Source organism: Equus asinus, chromosome 28, assembly GCF_041296235.1.
Source record: "Equus asinus isolate D_3611 breed Donkey chromosome 28, EquAss-T2T_v2, whole genome shotgun sequence".
Classification (NCBI taxonomy): Eukaryota; Metazoa; Chordata; class Mammalia; order Perissodactyla; family Equidae; genus Equus; species Equus asinus.
The window spans coordinates 50,350,650-50,373,684 of record NC_091817.1 but is presented as its reverse complement, the minus strand read 5'-3'; the positions used below and the strand labels follow the sequence as shown (position 1 = coordinate 50,373,684).

The window sequence follows — 23,035 nt, the reverse complement described above, 5'->3', positions numbered from 1 at the left end:
AAAGAGGAGGACATATATGGGAAATCTCTGTACCTTCTTCTCAGTTCTGCTGTGACCTAAAACTGCTCTAAAAAATAAAGTCTGTTTAAAAGAAAACAGCAACAAACCCGGCCCCATGGAGCTGACCTCCTGGTGGAGGGCTGGATGGTAAACAAAATTAATAAGCAAACTATTTATCACAGCAGAAAGAGACACCTGCCATCTGAGAAGAAAAAGTGCGGGGCAGGAGGAGGCGCACTTTTAAACAAGGGGATCGGGGGAGCAAAGATGCAAAGACGGAGGAGGGAACCAGGCAGATAAATGGGGGAGGGACACTCCAGGGGAGATCACAGAGCGTGCAAAGGCCCCGGGGCAGCCCTGTGCCCAGGCTGTACACAGAACAGCAAGTAGACAAGAGGGACCAGAACAGTGAGAGAGGAGGCGTGGCTGAGGATGCGGTGGCAGACCCCCACATAGAGAGGGCTCCTGGATCCTGCCCCTCCCCCAGCACACACCCCTGGAGGCCCAGGGGCTCCCGGCTTATTGAGGGTCCTGCAGCCTTCCTAGAGTTTCTGGATGCCCCAGGGCCCTCAGCGCCCTGCTGTGGATCCCAAGGCCCCTTCCCAGGATCTAGCACCCTAACTTCCTGGGGACCACAGATGAGGAGGCTTCCTGGAGGAGGTGAGCAAGCTGGGCAGCCAGGAGCTGAGAGAAGCAGGATTGGGTGGAGGCAGGGGGCAGCTGGAAGGCAGAGAAGGCCAGAGCCTGGCCTGAAAGTGGGACAAACCCGCCACACTCTGTGATAATGGGGAGGGGAGCGAGCGACCAGTGCCCGGCCCCACCCAGGGCTGCCGGCAGGGAGCCACCGCCTCCTCCCCTCCGCCCTTCTTCCCTCCTCCTTCATCTTCCAGTTTCCTCCCACGAAGCCCGAGTCCCACCCCCACCTCCCGGGCTCAGCACCTCCCGGCACAGGAAGGGGAACCCGGGTGACCCTGAGGCTGCAAAGGGGGGCTCCGCGCCTGATCCCCAGGACTCCATCTGCAGCAGGGAGGTCCCTGCAGCCCCCGCAGAGCAGAGATGACTGTGACAAGGGCAGAGTCGTGGCGCTGACCTCACAGACTCCCCGCACAGGCCCCAGGGCACACCTTGTCCCTCCCGTGTGACCGTCTCCCACTGCAGGTGCATCAGGGCATGAAGGGGACAGAAGCACTCCTCTGGCCTCAGCTCCTGTGGCCTGGAGTGGACAGGACACGTGACAGGGTTGAGCCAAAGTCAAGCAGGACTGGTGAAGGCATGCAGCCTCTGAGAAGCGTCTGGGACACAGAAGTAAACACTTACACGAATGGTCGCCTCTTACTATGGTATGACACCTGTCAATCAAGGCTGCCTTCGTTACTGTGTCCAGAATATAATTCAAACTAGCACAGGGAGATTTTAGTGCCTGTAACACTGACACCCAGGAGGGGTTCAGGCATGGCTGTGTCCAGGGGCTCAACAATGTTGTCAAGATCTGGTGCTCCAGCTCCTGTTCTCTTTGTCTCCATCATTCCATGTATAGGGTCTCTCCTTGGGGCAGGCACGATGGCGCTTCAGCTGCAAACTCAGCCCCCTACCCCGCCTGGAGGAAAGAGACCATCTGCACCATGTCTGTGGATCTGTCCCAGGGTAGATTCCAACAGGCCACCCTGGGTCGGGGGCAGGAGTGGGTGGCATGATTGTGCCACCCTGGGGGAGGAGTTCCCCAGAATCAAAGCAAGTGGGGTGAGGAGAGAGCTGGGCAAGAGCGTAATTTCCACAGTAGATGTGGGCACTGTCTCTGGGCTCCCTTCACTGCCCTGCCCCACGTTCCAGATGAGGAGGCTGAGGCACAGGAGGGGAGTCACTGTCAGTCACACTGCGAGCCATGACCAGGCCCTCAGCGCCCCAGGCCGGGGCCAAGGTGTCTGGACATGGGGAAAGGGCCGGGCCGCATGCGGGTGCGGGCATGCAGACCTGGCCCCCGCAGACCCCAGAGGACCGTGCCTAGAGAGCAGCTGTGAGGGGCACCAAAGGCAGACGGGGCTCGTTGGGGGACCAGGGGTGGGTGGTCCTCCTGGGCTCCCTGCCTGTGGGAGGGCTTGGCCCTGATGGGATCCTCCAGGGTGCGTATGCACGAGGCCAGGGGAGGGCGGGCCCAGAGCCGGCAGCATCCAGAGCAGTCAGGGATGAGTCTCTCTATCGGCCTCTGCTGCCCCCAAATGCAGGTGGCTGCCTGTCCTGGAGTCCCCACAACGCCACCCTCGCATCTCACTGGCCAGAACGGCTCACACAGCCTCCCAAACCAAGCGCATCGCAAGAGGCGAGCCCCTTGGCTCGGCCGTCGGGACCACCCGGGCCTGGGGTGGGGCCCCTGAGGCTCCAGAGGCGGATCGGGGTCTGTCCGTGAGGAGGCGGGGTGGCCAGTGGGTGCCCCTGTGAGCAGCCTCCTCAAGGGGCGCCGGGGGGCCCGCGCTGGGGAAAGTGTGCAGCTGCCGGGAAGCGAGGGAGCCACTGCTCCTGACGGTATCTACCCCAAAGAGACGGAGATGACGTCCCCAAAGACGGGCGCGTGAGTGTTCCCAGCAGCTGCGCTGTCCTGTCCCCGATGGAAACGGCCCAGGCGCCACGAGAGGTGAAGGGAGGAGCAGATTCGGGGACAGCCACCAACGGAGGACCCGCAGCGATGAAAAGGGACGAGCTATTGGCACTCGAAACCTCATGGATGAATCTCAGGAGAATTGAGTGAAAGAAGACAAAGAACAGACACTGATGATGCCGTGGACAGAAAATTCCAGAAAATGTGAGCTACTCTGTAGCGACGGGAAGCCCACCTGCGGATGCCGGGGGATGGGAGGAAGGATTGCAGAAGGAGGCGCAGACACTTTGGGGGTGATGGAAGGTTCGCTGTCTTGACCGTGGCGACGGTTCCCGAGGTGCACGGACGTCAGAGCTCAGCAAACGCACTCAGACTCCCGTCATTTGTCCTGCGTCCATTATACACAGTAATGCTGTCTAAGGGGGGACTCCCCAGCTCGGGCGAGTCACTCCACTCTGCCCCAGGGGCGGACCCAGGCCAAGTCCCTGCCCTCTGGGCCTCTGTTTGCCCATCTGTGAAATGGGGCTGGGCTCTGGCGGGGTGAGAAGTGCAGGGCTGGCCCCCCACACTCGCTCTCCCTTGAGCAGGAGGAGCCTGGCGGGGCAGGACGAAGGCCAACCTGCATGGTTTGGGTCCTTCCAGGAGGGAAGGTCCCGGCTAAGAGGTGGGATTGGGGGTCAGGGGTTCCCCTGCAGGGGGGGCCTGTGTGGTCAGGAAGGGCAGGTCCCTCTCTGCCAGGATGTCCCCATGTGGTCTGAGTGTGTCCCCGTCTTGGACCACAGTTCCCTTAGACGGGGGGCAGGAGGGCGGGGGGTGCAGACGGGCCCCTCAGACCTGCTCCTCATTGGCGTCCCCCCCAGAGGGCATGGGAACAGATGGCTGGGCGGCCCCCGGGTGTCTCAGTCAGCAGGTCCTGGGGTCTGAGAATTTCTAGCTCGTTCCCAGGGGCCGCTGATGCCCCTGACGGGGACGGCCTGGAGAGCCGGGTGCCTCTCCCTGGGCCCTCTGCTGCTCGTCCTGACGTGGCCAGAGCTTGGACTGGACAAGCGCAGGGCAGGGGCGGTGTTTCTGGGCAACGGGAGCTGCTGGAGCAGAGGCACAGAGGTGCGGCAGCTGGAGCCCGAGCAGCACACAGCCAGGGTCCAGGGAATGAGCCCGGGGGAAAGACCGCAGCAGCCAGTGGAGAGTCAACGAGAACAGTTTGGGTTTTAAAGAAAAATGTGAGTAAATAGCAGAGATGGGTAAACCTGCACTCCCGGGCCATCACCTACCACAGGTCACCGTCCCCGACACCCAGATGGCGTGAGGAGCGTCCGTGGATGGTGAAACACCAGGTTCAGGGGGCGCAGCTCTGAGTGGATGGCAGAGTCCCCAGCCGCTGCGGAGTCTCTGACCTCCGGAACCTTGCCGTTTGGCGAGGCCGAGGGTTGCCGTGTGGGTGCGTGTTATAGTCTAAACTCGCGTGTGTTTGGGAAACTGTCAATATGAACTTAAATTTAAAAAACACGGAAAATAAAAGACACTAAGATTATTCCACGGTGGATGCAGACCGATGTCTGTTCTGGTCCAACTCAAGGCTGTGTCCACATCACGGTGACAGAGGTGTCAACACAGACCGGCTGGCGATCTTGCAGACCCCCAGGACCCGCAGCACCTGTGACGTTCGGGGTCCAGGGAAGATCGGAGCTCAGTGCTCCAGCTCCAGGAGGATCCCGGATCCTTCCACGGCTGGCACAGCCTGTTCCCTCTGGCCTGGCCTGGCTGGGTCCTCCTTGACCCCCACACCACCGCCGCCTGAAACAGCCCACAGGTGGGGACCCTTCACACGGGGTCCCCTGTGGAGCTGCACCCCCATCTCGAGGGTGTCGCTACAATGAGGGGGAGCAGGATGTAACCCTAAGCTGGGAGAGCAGGGCCACCACGTGTACCAGACCCACTTGATTCTGCTCATCATGTGCCATTTACCAGGTTATCGATATTTTCCTCATGTTGATGCTGCTTCTTCAGCTGGCTTTACTAGTTCCCAGGTCGTGTGAGTAGAATGTTCTAGAACATTCTAGAAGGTTGATTGGTGGGCCACAGCCAGTCTCCTCCCCTTTTAAGCTGCTGCCAGCCCCAAGGCAGGATGGAGAGGAGAAAAAAGGGCAAAAAGGAAAACAAGACATCCGTGCCCAAGGCGGGTTTTCCCTGCTGTCCTTTCTGGGTCAGACACATGGTGCCCAGGTCAGCCGACCTTACGGCCCGTGGACTGTAAGGAAGTGCAATTAGGGCCGACTGCTGCTGTGGGGGCCTCGCCAGGCTCCTCAGCTTGGCCCCGTGGGCACGTGGGAAACCTCAGCCAGAGTCAGAGAGAAACCGGGACCAGCCAGGGGCCCAGCCGGCGGGCGTCTCGCCCCACCGCCCTCCACCTGGGGCTCCTCGGAGGGAAAGTGGCCTGGGGGGCTTTCCCCCCGTGCAGCTTGGCCGCTCAAGGGAGCAGGGGGCCGCGCCCCAGCCCCAGAGGAGGCCGCTCTGCAGGCAGGCGGGGCCGGCTGGCTGGTCCCCAGCAGAGTTGGGGTCACACAGGGCTGACTCCCCATCTGCCTGCATCGGGTTCCCTCTCCGAGCCTCGGTTTCCTCTTCTGCTGGAGGAACGGCTTTGCCCGGGCTTGATGCCAAGGGCTGGGGGGCTGGGGAGGAGCAAAGAGACCAAGGGTGGGGTCCCCAGGGGTGGTGCCCTGAAGTTGGGGTCCTTGCCACAGCGGGACCATTCACCCTGCTCCCCCCAGCTACCCTCGGGGATGGACCGGGATCCAGCCTTAGGCCCCAGCCCCGGGCCCGCCAGAAGGTGACTTGGGCAGGGTGCTAGCCCCCGAGCCTCTGGGCGACGGGCGTCAGCAGCTCCAGGCTCCTCGGGTGCTGAGCAGACGCGGCAAGATGGCGCGAGGCCCGGCGGCGGGTGCTCAGTGCGCCGGCTCTGCTCCTCCAGCCAGCGAGCGGGCGGCGCTGCGAGCTCCTCTCTTTCTGCTAGAGCCCTGTCCTACTCACGGACGGATGAGCGACGCTCAGAGGGGGCACACCGACCCGGTCACACAGTGGGTCCCACCAGGGCAAGCTCTCCCTGCTGCGCATCCCCTCACCAGCCTTGGGAAGCCACGCGGTCCTGGTCCGGCACCGAGCGCGCTCCTCGACCTCGGGGACGCGTAGGCCTGCCCTGAGCCTCTGGGCCCGGAGCGCACCCCCCTTAGCACACCATGGTCGTCAGAGGCGGCCAGTTCGGGGTTCTGGGCCCAGTGACCCACTTCCCATGAACTAGCCAGACAGCAGGGGTCCGGGGTGGGGGTGTGGGGAGGGCCAGCCATTCCCTCGATCTCCCACAGAGCTGAGTGCAGGGTCCCGAGGGCAGGAGAAGGGGAGACACGTACCAGAGACGTTACAGATGGGGCAGGGGACAGGCCTCCAGAGATGGGTGTGCACTCACTCAACCATCCGTCAGACTTGAATGGAGCCCAATGCTGCGCACCAGGGACACAGCCACCACCAGTGAGACCCCCACCCTGGTCCAGGGAGATGGGCCCACAGCAACCACAACCCAAGGTGCTAATGCTGTGATGCAGCATCCAGGGGCTGTGGGAACACAGGAAGGGCGTTTCCTGATGCCTCTGAGGGATGTGTAGGAGTTTGCCAGGTGAGAAAAAGTTCTGTGGGAGGAGTTGGGGAAGGCCCTCGGAGGTCATGAAAGCACCTCGAGGGGACAAGCAGCTCTGAATGAGAGAGCTGCACACGGAGGGGAGAGGAGCAGAGTGTGGAGTCTCCTGGGTCACCTTTGAGTCTGGCCTTTATCTCGGAGCCATGGGCAGCCACTGAAGATTAAGAGGAGGAACAGGCACAGAGCAGTTTGGCAGATCTTTCTGCTGTGGGGTGGGGGTTGGAGGGCCGGACCCAGGGGGCTGGGAGGAGGCAGGAGGCTGCTGCAGACACGGGGAGGGAGGTGGAGGGTGTTGCCAGGGCAACAGGAGGGGCTTCCCCACTCCAAAGGCGGTCCTGGGCAGGAGGCCTGGGCTCGACAGGCAGAATCACCAGGGAAACCGACGGGAGCTCAGGTTTGCAAGAGCTTTCTTGTGACAACGTGCCCACCTTGGAGGTGGGCCTGACCAGACGGCGGGGGGACATTCGAGCCTTCCCCTGGGTGGACCCTCCCAGCTCGGGGGTCTCACAGGGTCCACAGCCGACCTTGACAGCAGGGTCTGTGTGTGGATTGTCTCATTGAATCCTCACCACCCGCTGTGGGTGAGCCCTGTGGTCATCTTATTTTCTGATTGAGGAAACTGAGGCCCAGAGATGTTAAGTCACTTGCCTGAGAATACCCAGCAAAGACAGCTAACGTGGGCACGTGGCCCTGGGGGTCTCTGACTCCAGAACCCTCACTGTGGCAGGTGCACCGAGGCCAGAGGGCCTTGGCCCAGGTGGTGGATGGGAGGGGTCTTCAGGATGAGCTAGAACCATGGTTCTCTACTTAGAATTTAGGGGGTTCATGAACTTGGATAGGAAAAAAATTACATCTGCAGTTCACTGGCCTCTCACCAAAATTCAGCACTTCCTTTAACCGTGAACGTGGGAGTGTCAGCCATGCCAGTGCCCATGACGTCGGCACCAGCAGAGCTGTCTGCACCCGCCGCTTTTGTAGGTCAGCAGCCGAAGATCGGAATTTCACGGGGTTCAACCCAACATTCGCATCACGTGTCGCGGACGCGGCGTCTCAGAGTGGGGCTCACTCTCGGCGCTACTTCAAAATCGTAGTTGAATAAAGAGCACATATCACCACACCAGGAATTTTCTAACAATTTGGCAAGTATGTTTCCATTGTAATTATATGAGCGTATTTGTGCTCTCAAAAACATTGTTTCAAGGGGCCAGCCAGGTGGCATAGTGATTAAGTTCACAGGGTCCACTTCAGTGGCCCAGTTCATGGGTTCGGATCCCAGGCACGGACCTGCACACTGCTTGTCAAGCCACACAGTGGCAGCAACCCACATACAAAGTAGAGGAAGACTGGTACAGACGTTAGCTCAGGGCTGATCTTCCTCACCAAAAAAACCCCTATTATTTTGGGAAGAGGCCCACAGGTTTCACCAGACACCAAAGGGGCCCTCAGTGCCAGACAGGTTGAGACCGGCTGATGCTGGTTCCGGTTCTCCTGGGTTGTTTCCAGGATGGGGTCAGCCTCTGGACCCCAAAAGGCAGAGCTACTCTCCTCCCGCCAGGAAGCGCGCTGTAACTAATGGCCACCGGGGACCCTGGAGCCCAACATCACGTGTGCAGGATTTCCACGTGTCCACCGGCCACGCACAGGGCACCTTCCCTGTGGCTCTGGGTATGTTCAGCAGTGCCCTGCACTGAGCCCTGGACTAGCCTCACTTGTTCTGCCCTGAACGAGCCCATGGGGGCAGGTCTTTTCCTGCCCCATCCCTGTCACCCACCGCCATCTGGCCACACCTCCTTTGGGACTCGGAAGCAGAGGTCGGCCACCTGCCAAGCGCTGAGTTAGAGGGTGCTGGCCTGGCTTGGCTCACATGGAGCTGCCCACATCTCCCTGACCCGCCTCCTCCGGGGCTGCCTTGTGACTTGTATCCCTCTTCTGGGGGCTTTGTGACTGGGGACATCACCCCTGTGGGCCATGGTCCTTCTTCTGTAAAGTAGAGCTGAAATGAGACTTGCATAGAATCATGTTTCCACTGATACACCCACCCACCTACCCACCCACCTTCCCATCTACCCATCCACCCATTCATGCAAACCATCCGATCATCCATCATTCGTCTATCCACCTACCCACCCACCCATCCATCCATCTACCACCCATCTACCCACCCATCCATCCACCCACCATCCACCCATCCAACCATCTGTCCACTCATCTACCCACACATCCATCTACCCATCCACCCATCCATCCATCCATCTATCCACCCATTCACCCACCCACTCATCCACCCACCCATCTACCCATCCACCCATCCACACATCCATCCACCCATCCACCCATCCATCCATCCACCCACCACTCATCTACCCACCCAACCATCCATCCACCATTCACCCATCCACCCACCCATCCATCCACCCATCTACCCATCCACCCATCCGTCCATCCATCTATCCACCCATCCACCCATCCACCCATCCACTAATCCATCCATCCACCAGTCATCCATCCATCCACCCACCCACCTATCCATCCACCCATCCACCCACCCATCTACCCATCCACCTATCCACCCACCCATCCATCCATCCATCCACCCATCCATCCACCTATCCATCCACTCATCCAACCATCCATTCATCCATCCATCCATCTACTCACTCACCCATCCATCCATCCACCATCCATCCATCCCCCACCCATCCATCCACCCACCCATGCACCCATCCATCCAACCATCCATCCATTCATTCACCCAGCAGTCATGGGCCTCCTATGTGCCAGGAAAGGAGGAAGAAATAAGACACGCAGACTGGCAGGCTCCCCCACCCACCTCCGCCCTTTGTCATCTCCCCCTCTGTCTGCCACTGGCATAGGTCCAGCTCTCTGGCCATGCTGCAGGCTCCTGAAAACCTGTAGGCAAGACTGCCTCCAGGCCCCTCTACCTGGAATCCCCACTTCGCCCTCCCCAGAGGCAGCTCCTAATTGATCTCTCAGACACAGCTTCCAAAGCACCTTCCCGACCGTCACACAGGCCACATCTGCTGGGGGCTCATTGATGGAACGTCTGTCTCCCATAGGTTCCCAGAGAGCAGAAACAGGGCTGCCCTGGGACCTGGCTAACCCCAGCATGGGCCCTTATAATGTTTGGGGGGAAGGAGGGGGCAAGGAGGGCAGGTCCCTGGCTCCCTCTACCCACCCCCATGCAGACAGGCAGCGGTCTCTGGAGGGAGCAGCCCTGGGACCAGGCTGGGCAGGCTCAGCGCCCCACCCTCCTGCACCCCTCCTCCTGCAGCCACTTCCTCCTCAGCTCCTTATCTCCCGGGCCGCCCAGCTCCGAAAGCCACAGCCAACGTCCGCTTCCCCACAGGCACCAACTGCCCTGCCCTGGGGAAGCAGGCCTCGGGCCAGTGCCCCCAAATTGGCCAGCAAGGGGCCGAGCAGGCCCCACCCCCCACTCATGGGCAGCTATCTTCTCTTTCCAACCCAACCCCTGTCGGCCCCGCTGGTTAGAGAACCAGGCAGGACACGAGGCCCCCTCACGAAAGTGGAAGTTTCCTGTCTGTGGGGGCTGCTCCACAGGTGCAAGTGGCCCGGACATCTGCCTGGCGTGGGGGTGGGGGCTGTCCCCCTAGGCTGCGTCCTGCCGCCTTCACAGGGGACCTGGGCCTCCCCAAGACCCTCCCACTTCCCGGCTCTGAGGTGCCCTTGGAAAACAACAACAAGAGCTTTGACGAGAATACTAATACTGGCAGTCGGAGTCACAGCTGCATGGCTGCGTGCTGACCACGTGGCAGGCCACACTCGCTCAGCGTTAGTGCAGCCACCCCTCCCAGACACAGTCTGGGACCTGGGGCCACCGCGATTACTGCGTCACACCGAGGAGGAAACGGGCCAGTGCGGGGTGGCCAGGTTGACCCCAGGACCTTGCATCCCACCCTCAGTCAGAGCACAGGAGGCAAGGAGGGGCCATGAGGACAAGGGTGATGCCCAGGGGCCAGCCCCTGCCTCACAGACCCTCCTCTCCACCTGAACCCCAGAGCACGGGGCAGCCCCCCATGGCGGCGGGGGGGCACACATGGGGCAGCCCCTTCCAGGAACAAACACAGCCTACTTCAGAGTGACACAGGCTCGTTCCTGCAGTGACTCTAGAAGGATGTTGTGATGGGGTGTCCTCTGGGGAAAGACACCAGGAGACACGGGGTAGGAGTTGGGGGTCCTGCTATTTCCCGCCCGCCCTTCTGCACTGCCTGGATTGTTCACCGTGTGAGGCATTCCCTAAAAATTCCGCTCGATTCAATCAAAGTAGCAGAGAAGCCTGTGTGCCCACCCCGGGTCTGCCAGTCGCACACCACTGGCCTGCGTGAGATACCATGCCAGCAGCTGTGGTTGTGTCCCAGGGAGCTGACCGCCGGGTCATGGGGGGCACAGGGCATGCAGGCTCCTTCATGGGGCCACGCCTCGCCTGCCATCTGCCCACAGTTGTCGTGCCTTTAGTAAGTGCTTCATCCGGGCCTGGGATGTGTCTCGCCTCCTCTGCCAGGTGCCCCATGGGGAGGGGACCCTAGGATACCCCCTAGAGCCTGAGTGGTCACAGAGGCCTCTGACACGGTTTCTGGAATCCCTCAGGCGGGGGAGCAGCCCCAACCCCGAGGAGCCAAATTCTATCCGTGGGCTCAAATCGGCCACTGTCCTCACAAAGCCTCTGTCAGGGCACAGGGAACAGGTCTCCAGGAGCCCCATCCAGGAGGCCGTGACCCCCAGAGCCCTGAAGGAGCCAAGCACAGAGTAGCCAGCGGGTGATGCTTCCAGGGGGGCCAGAGCCAGGGACCCCAAGCAGCAGCCGGGGGGGCCTGAGGGTTCAGGCCTGGCCAGACCACCGGACCAGGACCGGCCAGGACTCACCCTGAGATCTGGCCCAAGGGCATAGCTGAGGCCCCCTGACGGTTGACCCTGGGAAGGGGGCTCTGGGGGAAGTCTGGCCGAGGGCAGGAGAGGGAGGAGACCCCAGGCCACCTCAGGCTGAAGGAAGGGCCAGCCCTGGGGGACACAGGCGGGTGGGGCGTGTGGGATGGAGGGCTATGCCAGGATGGACACTGTCCCCAGCCAAGGTCAAGGAAACACACCCAAGGCCAGGCCGTCAGGGCTTGGGGTGGGTGGGGTGTCAGAGCCAGGCGGGAGGAGGAAGTTGTTGGACAGTCAGACCGGAATGGCCGCGAGGAAGGCAGGGCAGGGCCCGGCCCAGATGGTTCCTGTGGAGGAAGCAGCGGGCACAGCTGCACGCCTGCTTCCCGGCCCGGCCGCACTATCTCGGTGACACAGCTGGTCGCCTCGCCTGCAGGCTGCGGGGAGACCTCCCCTACAGCGGCCTCCCCAAGCCCGCCCCGTCACATGAGCCCCTGCGGCCCCCCGCCCCTTCCCCAGGCCGCAGGCAGCGGCTGCTAGAAGGCCCCGAGCGGCCTGGGGGACGGAGGCCTCCGGCTCCGAGGAGCCCAGGCTGGCCGCAGCCCCGCGTCTTCCCTCCAGGCCCCACGAGGTCAGGCGGGGCACTCACAGCCACGCTTGGGCTCCGGCCCCACGTTGGCCCCTGGAGGGCGGCCAGCCTCACGCCCAGCGTAGGATTTTCCATCTCCTGGATCCATCTCCAGCTCCATGTCCCGGGCATCTCCTGAGCTGGAGAGCGGGCCCCTGGCCTCCACCAGCTGCTCGGCGCCCCGGGGTCCCAGGAAGGGCGGCCCAGGTAAGGGGATGGGGGGCAGGGGCGGGAAGACAGCCGGAGCAGGTGGCCCGAGTGTGACATCTCCAAGCTGCCGCCGCCCGGCTCTGTTGACAGTGAGCGCCCGCCGTGTTGACTCACCTCGAACGGCAACAGGCCTCCCCACAGGGCACGGGCCCACACAGCTGGGGCAGGTGGCCTGGGAGGACCCGGCAGGTGCCATGCCAGGCGTGCGGGCCCCACCCAGAGGCAGATGTTGGAGGTGGGGGCTGCCCAGTCCTGTCCAGGAGGGGGTGGGCTCTGTCCTCCTCGATGGGCAGGGTCCTAGGAGCCAGTGAGGAAGGTGGTGTGCAGACAGGTGGGGGCCGCGCACAGAGCCCTCCTCCTGGGAGGACCTAAGACTTGGAGGTCGGATGAGGAAACTGAGGCCAGAGGGGAAAGGGCCTGGCCGAGGGCCCTGGGAGTGACTGAGGCTCTGGGACTCAACCCCAGCCGCCTGCCGAGGAGCCATCCCAGCCAGGGCTCCTGTGCGAGGGCCAGTGCCAGACGGAAGTGGGGACGCGGAGGGCAGGGCCCCTCGCCCCCTGTGGGCGCTGGCTCGGGAAGGGGGCCCCTGTGGATCTCCTGATCCCCCGACCCCAGCTGCAGAGCCCCTGGGGCCTTACAGGGCCTTGTCCCAGGACATGGGGGCTGGCCGAGCCTCGAGCTCCCCAGCCCACGGCCACGTGGCCACGCTCCAGGCAGGCTTGGGGACCTCCCAGGGCTCATGGTCTCCTCTACTGCTGCAGTCACCTCCAGGGGCCACAAGGCCCCTGAGCCCATACCCAGCACCCCAGCCCAGGCCAGCCCTGCCCCTCTGCAGAGGGACCACTGCCCCTGAGCAGTGCCCACCCACTGCTGTCCTGGCCTGAGGACCAGCCCCCGACACGGGGTTCTGTTGTCATCAGACACTTTCAAACCTGGAGCGCCCGGCATACAGGCGCCCGATTTCACACGCGGTGACGAGCGTGTTTGGCTTCTCCCAAGTGCGCGTGATTCAGGGGAGGGGCCGGTCGCCAGCACTAGAATGTGGTCACCCGGATCCCGTCCCTGCTCCAGGACCCGTCTGGCTCCAGGTGGCACAACTCAGCTGCCCCCTCCTTTCCTGGGATGGCCCCGCCTGACCCCACTGTCCTGGAACCAGCTGCCAGGTTCTGCCACCCGCCACTGTGCCCTTGCACCAGCCCTCCCTGACCTGGGCCTCCATTTCCTCATGTGGCAAACCCGTCCTGTCCTCCTGCTCCCTGATGGAGTATAGGAGCGGCTTCCCAAAGGCTGGGGAGGGTGGGAAGGGGCAGGCGCAGGGGTGTGAGAGCTGCTGGCTACTGTTTTGTTTGGATGGGGGTGTCCACCGTGGAAGGAGTTTGAGGCCAGGAGGTGGCAATGACCCCCTACTGTGCTTGCAAGTCACCTGGGTGTTGGTCAGGCTGCAGATTCCTGGAACAGATGGTCTAGGTGGACCTCTGACACAGGGTCCCAACCACTGGTTCATTGGCCCCATGGTCACCATACATCCCAATAGGGCGCTGCTTGCCTGGTGGGCTTCTCTGGGAGGAGGGAAAGCAGGGGGCATTGGCTCATGTGTTGGGCTGGGGCCTACGTGGATGCAGGGGTACCAGTTTTGGGACACTCTGGCTTTTGGGAGCCCCCATCCTGTCTTTTTGAAATCACCTGGCCCCATGTGACAGCCAAGCCACACCAGGAGACATCCTGCTCCCCAGGGCCCCCCCAGGGGGACAAATGCTTGGGCCCACAAGGCCAGAAGTCACCAGCAGGGCAAGCAGCAGGCGGGGCCGTGCTGGAGGGAGCCCTCGGGGCCCGGGGTCCAAGTGTGGACAGGCCAGCGGGCAGCACAGCTCCACCGCAGCTTCCCCAGAGTCCATGAATACCTTTGAGACCCCAAAACGTGTTAAGTGGCTCTAAATTACAAAGCGAGCAGCAAGTGAGAGCTTTCAAAGCTGAAGCCCAAGATCCTCTCATTAGGGAGCCAGCGTGGGTGAACACGGCTGCGGCCGCCCTGCTGCTCAGAGGGAGGCCGGCAGGCGGGGGCTTCCGGGCCCAGGGTGTGGAGGACGAGGCCTTCGCCCCTCTGATGGTTGGCCCCCCTGCAGAGTGCCTGGCAGCCTTGAGCAGCCTGGCCCCTCCCTGGCGCGTCCCCCTCGGCACCTTGTGCAGGCCTGGACTCTCAGCAGCAGCCCCGCGGTGGCAGAGGGTCTGGGCCCAGTCAGGACCCACAGCGTGGAGCGGGGAAGCCAGACTGCGACTGCGTAGCACAGAAGGAACGGCCCATTTAGAGGAGAGTTTGCTGTACTCGGATTTATTAGGCGCCTACGGCATGCACTAGGAGCTCAGATTTATTAGGCGCCTATGGCACGCACTAGGAGCTCAGATTTATTAGGCCTACGGCATGCACTAGGAGCTGTGCAGGTACCAAGGGACTTGTCCCAACAAGCCTGCTTTCCAGATGAGGAGACTGGAGGTCACGGGTACTGGGCCTCCAGGAATGAGAGGTGGGAACCAGGGTGCACAGCAGAGGGTGCCGGGATGGAGGCACTGAATCTGCTCACGGATTTAGCCTGAAGCACAGGACGCTGGGGAACAATGTACTGTGACCACCCTGGGGGAGAGACCCAGTCGGGTCTGTTCGGTGTCACCTGAGAGGGATGGCATGGGGTCCAGGTGGCAGAGTTCAGCTTAAGCACGACCAGGGAGGTAGTGAGTGTCCCCGCGCCAGAGGAGTTCAAGCAAAGACAGGCAGGATGTCAGGGGCGTTGGGATGTGGAGGGCGCCATCTGTGAGGAAGCCTGGAGCTGGCCAGAGCCCAGCCTTGGGCCACCTGGTCCAGGGGCGTGGGGTTCAGAGGCCACCACTGTCCCCAATGCCTGGGCTCCTCCTCCCACGCACCCTCCCCCCATCCTCGCCCTCCTGCCTCCAGCTGCCCCCCACCGCAGGCTCTTCCCCTGGAGCGCCCTGGAGCGCCCCCCCTCCCCGTGACAAATGGCCACAAACAGCTGACTTAAGGCAGCAGAAATCCGTTCCCCCAGCTCGGGTGCTCAGAGTCCAAAACCCCGGCGTGGCAGGGCCGCGTGCCCCCTGGAGCTCCAGGGCAGAGTCCTTCCTGCCTTGTCCAGGCTCGGCAACCCCAGGTGTCCCTGGCAGAGATGCAGTCCCACATCACCGCATCTCTGCCCCCGCCTTCACGCCGCCCTCTTCTCTGTGTCTCTGCGTCTCTCCTCTTCTTATGAGGACAGCTCTCATTGGATTTAGGGCCATCTCAATCCAAGTGATCAGAGCTCCAACCACCCCGCCCGCATCCCGGGCAGCAGGCCACGGGGGAAGGGGCCCAGAGCCCACACAGCCCCCTTCTCTCACCGCCCACGGCCGGGGCTGGGGCACGCGGCCTCCAGCTGCAGGGGGGCCGGGCACCTCAGGGGAGTGGCTCTCGGGAGCCCGCGTGGGCTTGGCCCGACCCCAACGCCCCACTTTTCATGCAGCCACAGCCCCTGGCCGGGCTGTCAGGGCCTGTCAGGAGATGCTCAGTGTGGATGCTGGAGGATGCACACAGGGAGGCCGGGGTCTGGGGTGGGCGTGCGCGTGAGAGGATGTCCCCGTTGTGCACGTGAGGACAGAGCCCCCAGTAACCGTCTGGCCTGTGACCCTCCACCCGCTACCCGCGTTTGTGTGCAAAGTACCATCAGCACCGCATTATGTGATTCATCTGTATCGTCGCCCTGTGAGGTATGGCCCCCATCCCTGCTCTGTGCACGCCCTGCAGGGGCATCTCCACTCGCTCAGGCCTGACACACACCCGCATTGACAGACCTGCCTTCCACCTCCCGTTCCCCCTCTTGTTGACCACGCAGTGCTGGGGATCCTGTGTCAGGATTGAGGCTCAGGGCCTGACAAGCCCCACGTGCTGCTGTGACTGTCATCACAGAAGAAGATACTGATGTTCAGAGGGGCACACAGCAGACAAGAGCAGAGGTGCAACTGAACCCAGCTCTGCTGACCCTGCAGGAGGGATGCAGCAGCAGGTGGGCGTGGGGGTCATTTAGGGCCCCAGACCCCCTGCCAGACCAGTCGGTCCTGGAAGGAAACCAGCAGCACAACAGCGGGCGGGGTGGGGGGGGCGGGTGGACAGTATGGAACTATTCATAAAGGTCAGACAGAGCAGCAGGGAGGGCAAGGAAGTCTGGGGGCTGAGCCCCCTTGGCCTGAGGGTGGAGAGGGGCGGAAGGGAAGGAGCTGAGAGAGGCTCCAGGACAGGCCGTGGAGTGGGGGCTGTGGCCTCAGGGAGTTGGAAAGCCCTCAGGCGAGTGCGTGGCGGGGCAAACAGCCACCTCCCTCTCCCCTACACTGCCTGAGGCCGCCTGGCAGGGTCCCTGGGGCCAGCCTCCAGGGCACAGGGCAGAGGAGCAGGGCGCAGCCCGAGTCCGCGCGCACAGCCTCTGTCCCCTGCGTCCTCGTGTCAGGACCTAGAGGGGCCTGTGGAGGGAGGACTCCACTCCACCCCAGACCCTGGGACAAGTGGGGCTCCCTTCCTCCCCCAGTAAACGTGCAGAGTTCTTCCCCTGAGACCAGCAGCTTCTGCTGGACCTCTCCCGTTCCTTCCCCATGCCATCCCCAGCCCTCAGGCCTGTGGGGCAAGCCTCCTGAGGCTGGCAGCAAGAGGACACTGGTCACCCATGTCCTCCTCATCCATCAGACAGCAAACCCGACCCTGGGAAGACAGAGCCGCAGGGCAGGGAGACGCCCAGGGGACAGGGTGCAATCCAGTCCAGCTTCCTGGAGGAAGTGGTCCCGCGGGGGCAGCTGGAGGAGGCAAAGATGACTTTCACTTCTCGAGGCGTCTTGACTGAGAAGAAAGGCGCCCGCGTTAGCCTGCCTCAGCTGGCCCGGTTGCGCACAAGGGGTTTTCTCAGACTTTCGCTTCCGTGACTGCACTTGACCAGGCAGGCACAGCCGGGAAGAGCAGCCCTGGGAGAGGCCCGAGGGGCTACGACTGGGCCAAGACTCTCCGTCCAGGGCTCCTTCCCAGAGATGTCCGCTCCGGACCGGACCTCAGCTGCCCCTCACCAACGGAGGGGACAGGGCTAGGGCAGCCGTGGGAGGAGAGAAGCAGGGCCTCTCGGAGCGCTCCCCACACCCTCTCCCCTCTGACAGAACTCCAGGCCAGCGATTGTCGATTGTAGTGGAGCCAGAGGTCAGACAGCCGTGGGCATGCGCATTCCACCTGCATAGCCAGGGTGGCGGGCAGAGACCCTGGGGCAAGCGGCTGCCTGGAGACATGTGGTGACCCTCAGACAGCTGCCTAGGACGGAGGTGGGCGTCAGTGGGGACCCCAGCCAGGAGGCTTCCCGGGGGACAGATGCTTCTCGTGGTGCTTTGTCACTATGTCATCTGCAAGAGTGAGCCGACAGAAAGTGAGGTCAGATAGTGTCCTGCCTGCACATACCCCCAGGGGCTTCTCCCCTCTCTGCCTGCCTCCTGCCCTCCCTCTCTTTCCTCTCCAGCCCCCTGGCCACTGGCTGCTCCACAAACACCCCAGGGCCTTTGCATATGCTGTTCCCTCTTCTGAACTCCTTCCCAGGTACCTGCACAGCTCCCTCCTCACCACCTTCAAGTCTGCTCAGGTCACCTTCTCAGCCATGCCCCCCGCCCCCACTCCCTCTTTGGGTTGCCCTTCCTCCCCCGACAGCCAATCTTCCTTTCCCACTGCATTTCTCTCCTTCCATTTATTATTCCATCTGACAAACTGGGTGTTTCCCGAGTTTTCGTATTCATTTATCATCTGTCTCCCCGATGGTGCAGGGGTGCCGGATCTGCCGTCTGCTCACTGTGGTGCTCTCCACGCCCAGAACAGCACCTGCTCGCAGTGGCACTCAGCAGGTGATGTCAGCGAATGCACCCACGTCCAGACCAGACGACCTCCAGCAGTGGATCTCTGCTGAGGCCACCACAGGGGCTATGGGAGCGTCTGCATTGGTCTCCAGATTCTAGAGCGTCATCACAGCCACTGCCAGACAGGAGCCGAGGCCCCAAGACAGGGGTTGACGAGCCTGGGGTCACACAGCAAGCTGGGCCAGGGCCCAGAGTTGCACCTGGGTGTTGGCCCTTGGGCCTAGGGTCTGGACTATGCCAGTTGGCCCTGTGCCAGACTCCAGGACCCAAGAGTAAGGGCTCGGAGACTGACCTGGAGGGACCTGCACTCCCAGTGGGGAGCCCCATGATGGGCTTTTGGGGGGGTCGGGCAGCCAAGCATCCTGGAGATGGTGGGATCTACACAGGTCCTGGGGCACCTCAGCCCAACATGGGCTCTGGGGTCAGTCACCAAGTGACCCTGGGCAGGGCCCTTCCCAAACTCCTCCCCAAGGTGGCCAGCAGGTGTTCTGGGTCAGAGGTCAGCTAAGGGCCTCTCCAGAAGAGGTATGGCCTCAGCCAAGGGGGATGCTCCTGGCTCCCACCAACCCCCCTCAGCTTGTCTTAGCAAGGTCAAGCCCTCCTGGATTTAGGGGTCAGCCTGGGGCCTGGAGCTGAGGCCGAGGGCGCCTGGGTGGCTGCAGTCAAACCTCCCGAGAGTGTGTCCACACGGGCCTCAGCTTCCTCCTGGGCAGTGAGGACAGGGATACAGCGGCCCCTGCCAGCCCCTCCTAGCCAAGGACATCCTGCAGGAGCCGGGGTCCCTTGCCCTGAAGCCCGAGGCGTCTCGGCGTGGACGGTGCCAGGCAGCAGGCACACAGGCCACCTGCCTTCCCATCTTCTCTCATCGTGTCCTCCACAGAGGGACACCGGACCCAGAGAGGGGAAGAGACCCCCAAGGCCACACAGCACGTCCATTCAGGCTGCTGTCACAGAACACCCTAGACAGGGGGGCGTGTGAAGAGCAGGCACTGAGTCCCCAGAGCAGGCAGGCTGGAAGTCCAGGTCAGAGGGAGACCTGGGGAGGGCTTCCTGGCCCACAGCTGCTGGCTCCTGTGCCCTAACCAGCATTCCAGGGGGACCCAGGGAAGGGGCGGGACAGGACTGTGCAGGGCACGCTGGCTGGTGAAGGGACAGATAGCTCCCCCATGAGGATGGAAATCAGAGAGACCAAGAAACCTGCCAGGGTCACACAGCAAGTCACAGCAGGCCTGGGGCCTCCCTGTCTGCTGAGTGCCCTCCCTGGGAGAAATGCAGCCCAGGTGGGACCTTCTGCACCCACTGCTCCGCATGTGGACACTGCACTGAGCAGTGCACAGCCTGGGCAGGACCCTCAAGCCCATGGTGGGGTCTGCCTGGTCCGCACCCACGGCAGGCGCTGCCGGACGCGATGCAGCTGACACCTGGGTCAAGTGCATCCCTTGCTGATGCTGGCAGAGCTGCCTGCCCAGCCCAGGGTGCTCGGGGCGAAGCCCCCTCTGCCGGCAGTGGCTTTTAAACCTTTTGTAAAGGGGGTCGACCCTGCCCCAGTTGAACATCACTGGCCATGGAAGCATATGTGGGTTCTGGGCACCCGGTCTGTGCAGCTGAGGGTTCCAGAGGGTGTGGGCCTCTGGGTGCGGCTCTCGCTCTCGCAGGGGCAGGTGCAGACGGGGGCCCCTCCCTGAGAGGGAGCAGCCTTGGGCCACCCACCCGTGTGGCGCTCACGGCCTCGAGGGAACATGTGGAGAGGGTGCAGGTGAGCAGGCAGGTCAGACGGCAAAGAATGGGGCTCACCATAACCGCCCCCCAAAGCCGGGGTGCCAGCGCTCGCCCTCATGACATAGCCAGTGTCCACGGTACCCTCGGTCCAGGCAGGAGAGGGACTCCCAGGGTCTGGCCTGCCCTCTGGCTGTGCCCCCTCGCTGGGCCCACAGAGCTTCAGGAACACTGCAGAGGAGAGACGCCCACCTTGGGGCAAGAGGGACGGAGAGGGTGGCGGAGGCCACTCCGAGGGCCTGGCTTTTCGGCTTTTGCTCTGGGCAGTGGGTTGGACCCGGCGGCGAGGGCAGCTCAGCCCGAGGGGCTGGGCTGGAAACAGCTCCGTCACTCGCCCAGCACCCCACAGGCCCCTCCTCGCCTGTGCCGTGGGCTTGACAGGCAGCCCTGGAGAGGCCCGGGGTCCAGCCAGCCTGTCACCCCTTCCCCCGGCAAAGGCCGGGCGGCTGAAAGGGAGCGGTGGAGAAGGAAGCGGGACCGGCCCGCCCTGCGGCTCCCGGTGCTTCCTCCTTCCCTCCCAAGTGGTGCATTTTGAGTGTGTGGAAAGCCCCGACTTCACAGACCCCAGGAGGGGGAGTGGAGCAGGAGGCAGGAGAAGGGGGGCAGGAGGGACTCTGCACACTGCCCCGCCCAGCTCTGCCCTCACTCCGCTGCAGGCCCTTCGGACCCCAGCCCAGCCGTGTCAGTGTCTGTGTGGGGCTCAGGCTTCCTCAGAGCAGGTCCCCTCCACCACACGTGGGGCGGGGCACCGGGGCTTGCTCATGGCTGCCTCTGTTACTCAAAGGAAAGACCTGAAGCTCCCCAGCCCCGCTCTGTGCAGACCCCAACACCCGGACCCTGCAGCTCAGAGTCTGAGCTCAGAGAGGTTGCAGTTTGCCCAAGGGGGCCCAGGGCCATGCCCCCAGGACACTGCCATCACCGTGAGCCCCATTGCTGGCCGCACACCTGCTCCTTCCAGGCAGCACCTCAGCCACAAGACCACGAGGCTTCCTCCCCTGGAGACCCCGGGGGGCCCTCACTCCTGCCTTCTCTCTGCTTGTTTCCCAGGAGCCCTCAGTGGAGGGTGTTGCCTTGACGTTCCCACAGCCCTGGACAGGTGGACAGACAGACAGATGTCAGAGCCCCTCCGCCACCACAGCATTTTCTAGACCAAGGGCTGGGACCGCACGTCCTAAAGCAGGTGATAGGCAGGTGACAAAAAACGCAAGTCAGAACCCATGTGGCTCCCCTGTTCACGGCCCCCAGGGTATCACACCCCCGACACGTCCTCCGAGGCCCAGGAGACAGCCCAGGGGCTGAGCTTGGCCTGGCCCCTCAGCCGGGGCTTCCTCGTCTGCAGCACCAGGGGCCGTCCCCACCTGGGGGCTCTCCGGGTCGGGCTGTCACCCGGAGCTGCAGGGCAGAGAGCGCAGCTGGCGTGAGGGGAGACAGAAGCAGGCGGCTTCCTGTCAGAAACTGAAACTGCCAGGTGCTTCCCTCCTCCCGCGGTGACCCAGAGACAGCTGGACCCGCCGCCATGCAGCCCCACCCTCCGTGCTGTCCCCAGGCGGGGTGCGCAGTCCCCTGTCAGGCAAACACCCGCGGTCCACCGGCTCCGCTTCTCGCCTCTCACCACGAGTCCTCAGAAGCCCCATGTGCCACCTGTGAATGGACCGGGGTGACCCCTGCCCCTGGGGCGGACAAGTGTGGTGGCCTCGTAGCTCTGCCACCTACTGGGGCTGCTGGTCCAACCTGCGCCACTAGCATGGGATTTCAAAGTGCAAAAACAGGATGCAAAATACCTTAGTAATTTTTAACTTGAATGCATGTGAAAAACATAACATTTCAGATCAGCTTTAAGGGAACGTGGTAGTGAAGCCAATACCACTTGTCTCTTCTGACTCCTCTGCTCTGGCTGCCAGGACATGAGACATTTCACATGCGGCTCACGTCCAGCTCCTACTGGACGGGCTGCTCTGCGTCCACGGGACCCGGGAGGCAGGAGGGGCAGGTCTAACCCGTCGCCGGCGGCCGGGGTCTCACGTGCTGTCTGCTTGCCTCATCCCCTTCTGTCTGTGGCCGGTCTTTAATTTAAATGATGAAATAATTCGCACACACGAGAAAAGCCCCATCACAGGGCACAGAGTGAGCATGTGCACCCTTATTTCAGAGCCTGCTCCCTCCCTGCCTTCTTCTTCCTAAAACGAATTATTACAGTCAGTGCCCCCACTCCCAGGGGCTGCCCCACCCTGAGGCGGCGACATTTGATGGGGAGATGTCTAAAGCCAGCCTGCTGGGTCAGGACCCGGCTCCCCGCCCCCAGTCCCCAATTCCTCCGTAAATGGGGACAATAACACGCCCCCGCACAGAGACCACCCAAGGACTATTTTCACTGTGTGCTGTTTCTGGACACACAGTGCCCTGTGTTTTAAATTGTTGTGCGTGCCATGTGCTCTTTCGCAACATTCTATCTTCTCTCCACCTTGTCCACGTACAGGCATCGGTGCAGGAGGTTCCTTCTTGCTGTCTCTGTGACCCCAAGAGCCCAGACAGGGCCAGAGGAGGGAGCAATGAGGAGACCTCCTCCTTGCTCCTGGTGAGAAAGGCCGTTCGTGCAGCTGGTGCCCAGCAATGGTGTGGGTGTCTCTGTGGGTCAGCAGTGCCCCTGACTCCTGGAGGAGCTCCCTACTCATGGAGGCTGGTGCCGGCAGAGAGATGGGGGCGGGGTGCGCTGGGTGCCTGGGCATTTCTGCTGGACCCACCACTGAACGTGGGGGCCTCGGCCAATCTAAGCCCAGTCCTTTCTGGATGTGGGCTCACTGGGGAGGCCGGGGGAAGCCCTGAGGGGAAGTCCAGCTGCAATAAGCCGGCGGGAGAGAGGTCAAGGACCCCTGCGGTATACCTGTGCCCCTCTGGACCCACAAGCCTCAGGAGGCCTGTGCTGGGAGGCCCTGGCGTCGTGGGGGGCCAGTGAGAAGCGTGGCCTTCAGAGCATGAGGCCTCCACATCAGTGAGGAAACCCCACTCCACCGCAGGAAGCCAGACACGGGGTTCCTAGTGGCCAGGAGGCGGTCTGGGCCCCCATGACACTGCAAGGAAGAGGTGGCTGGGGGGCCTTCTGAGTCTGCCATTTGATGGCTGAGCCCCTGGCTGCCTCCCACGACTCAGCTCACGGCAGAGGAGGGTCAGGAGTCGGGGCCGTGGAGCAAACACCCCATCTGTCCCTTGACGAGGTCGGGAATGTGTGACGGAGCCGTGCCTCGCGCTGGGGCCCGACATGTCCTCCTGGTGGCCCAGACCCGGCTGCAGAGAGTGGGATGGGACAGAACTTCTGCCTCCTTGTTTG

General features: G+C 62.7%; 1 protein-coding gene across 2 annotated transcripts in view; it reads left to right on the top strand.

The window, feature by feature from the left end:
• The first annotated feature begins 11,479 nt into the window (after nucleotides 1-11,479).
• Nucleotides 11,480-23,035, top strand: part of CBFA2T3 (CBFA2/RUNX1 partner transcriptional co-repressor 3) — an 89,457-nt gene continuing 77,901 nt past the window's right edge. For both annotated transcript variants that reach the window (XM_070500384.1, XM_070500383.1), the window contains exon 1: nucleotides 11,480-12,018. In XM_070500384.1, the coding sequence (XP_070356485.1) occupies nucleotides 11,931-12,018 (88 nt within the window). In that variant the 5' untranslated portion in view covers nucleotides 11,480-11,930. The remainder of the gene's footprint in view (nucleotides 12,019-23,035) is intronic.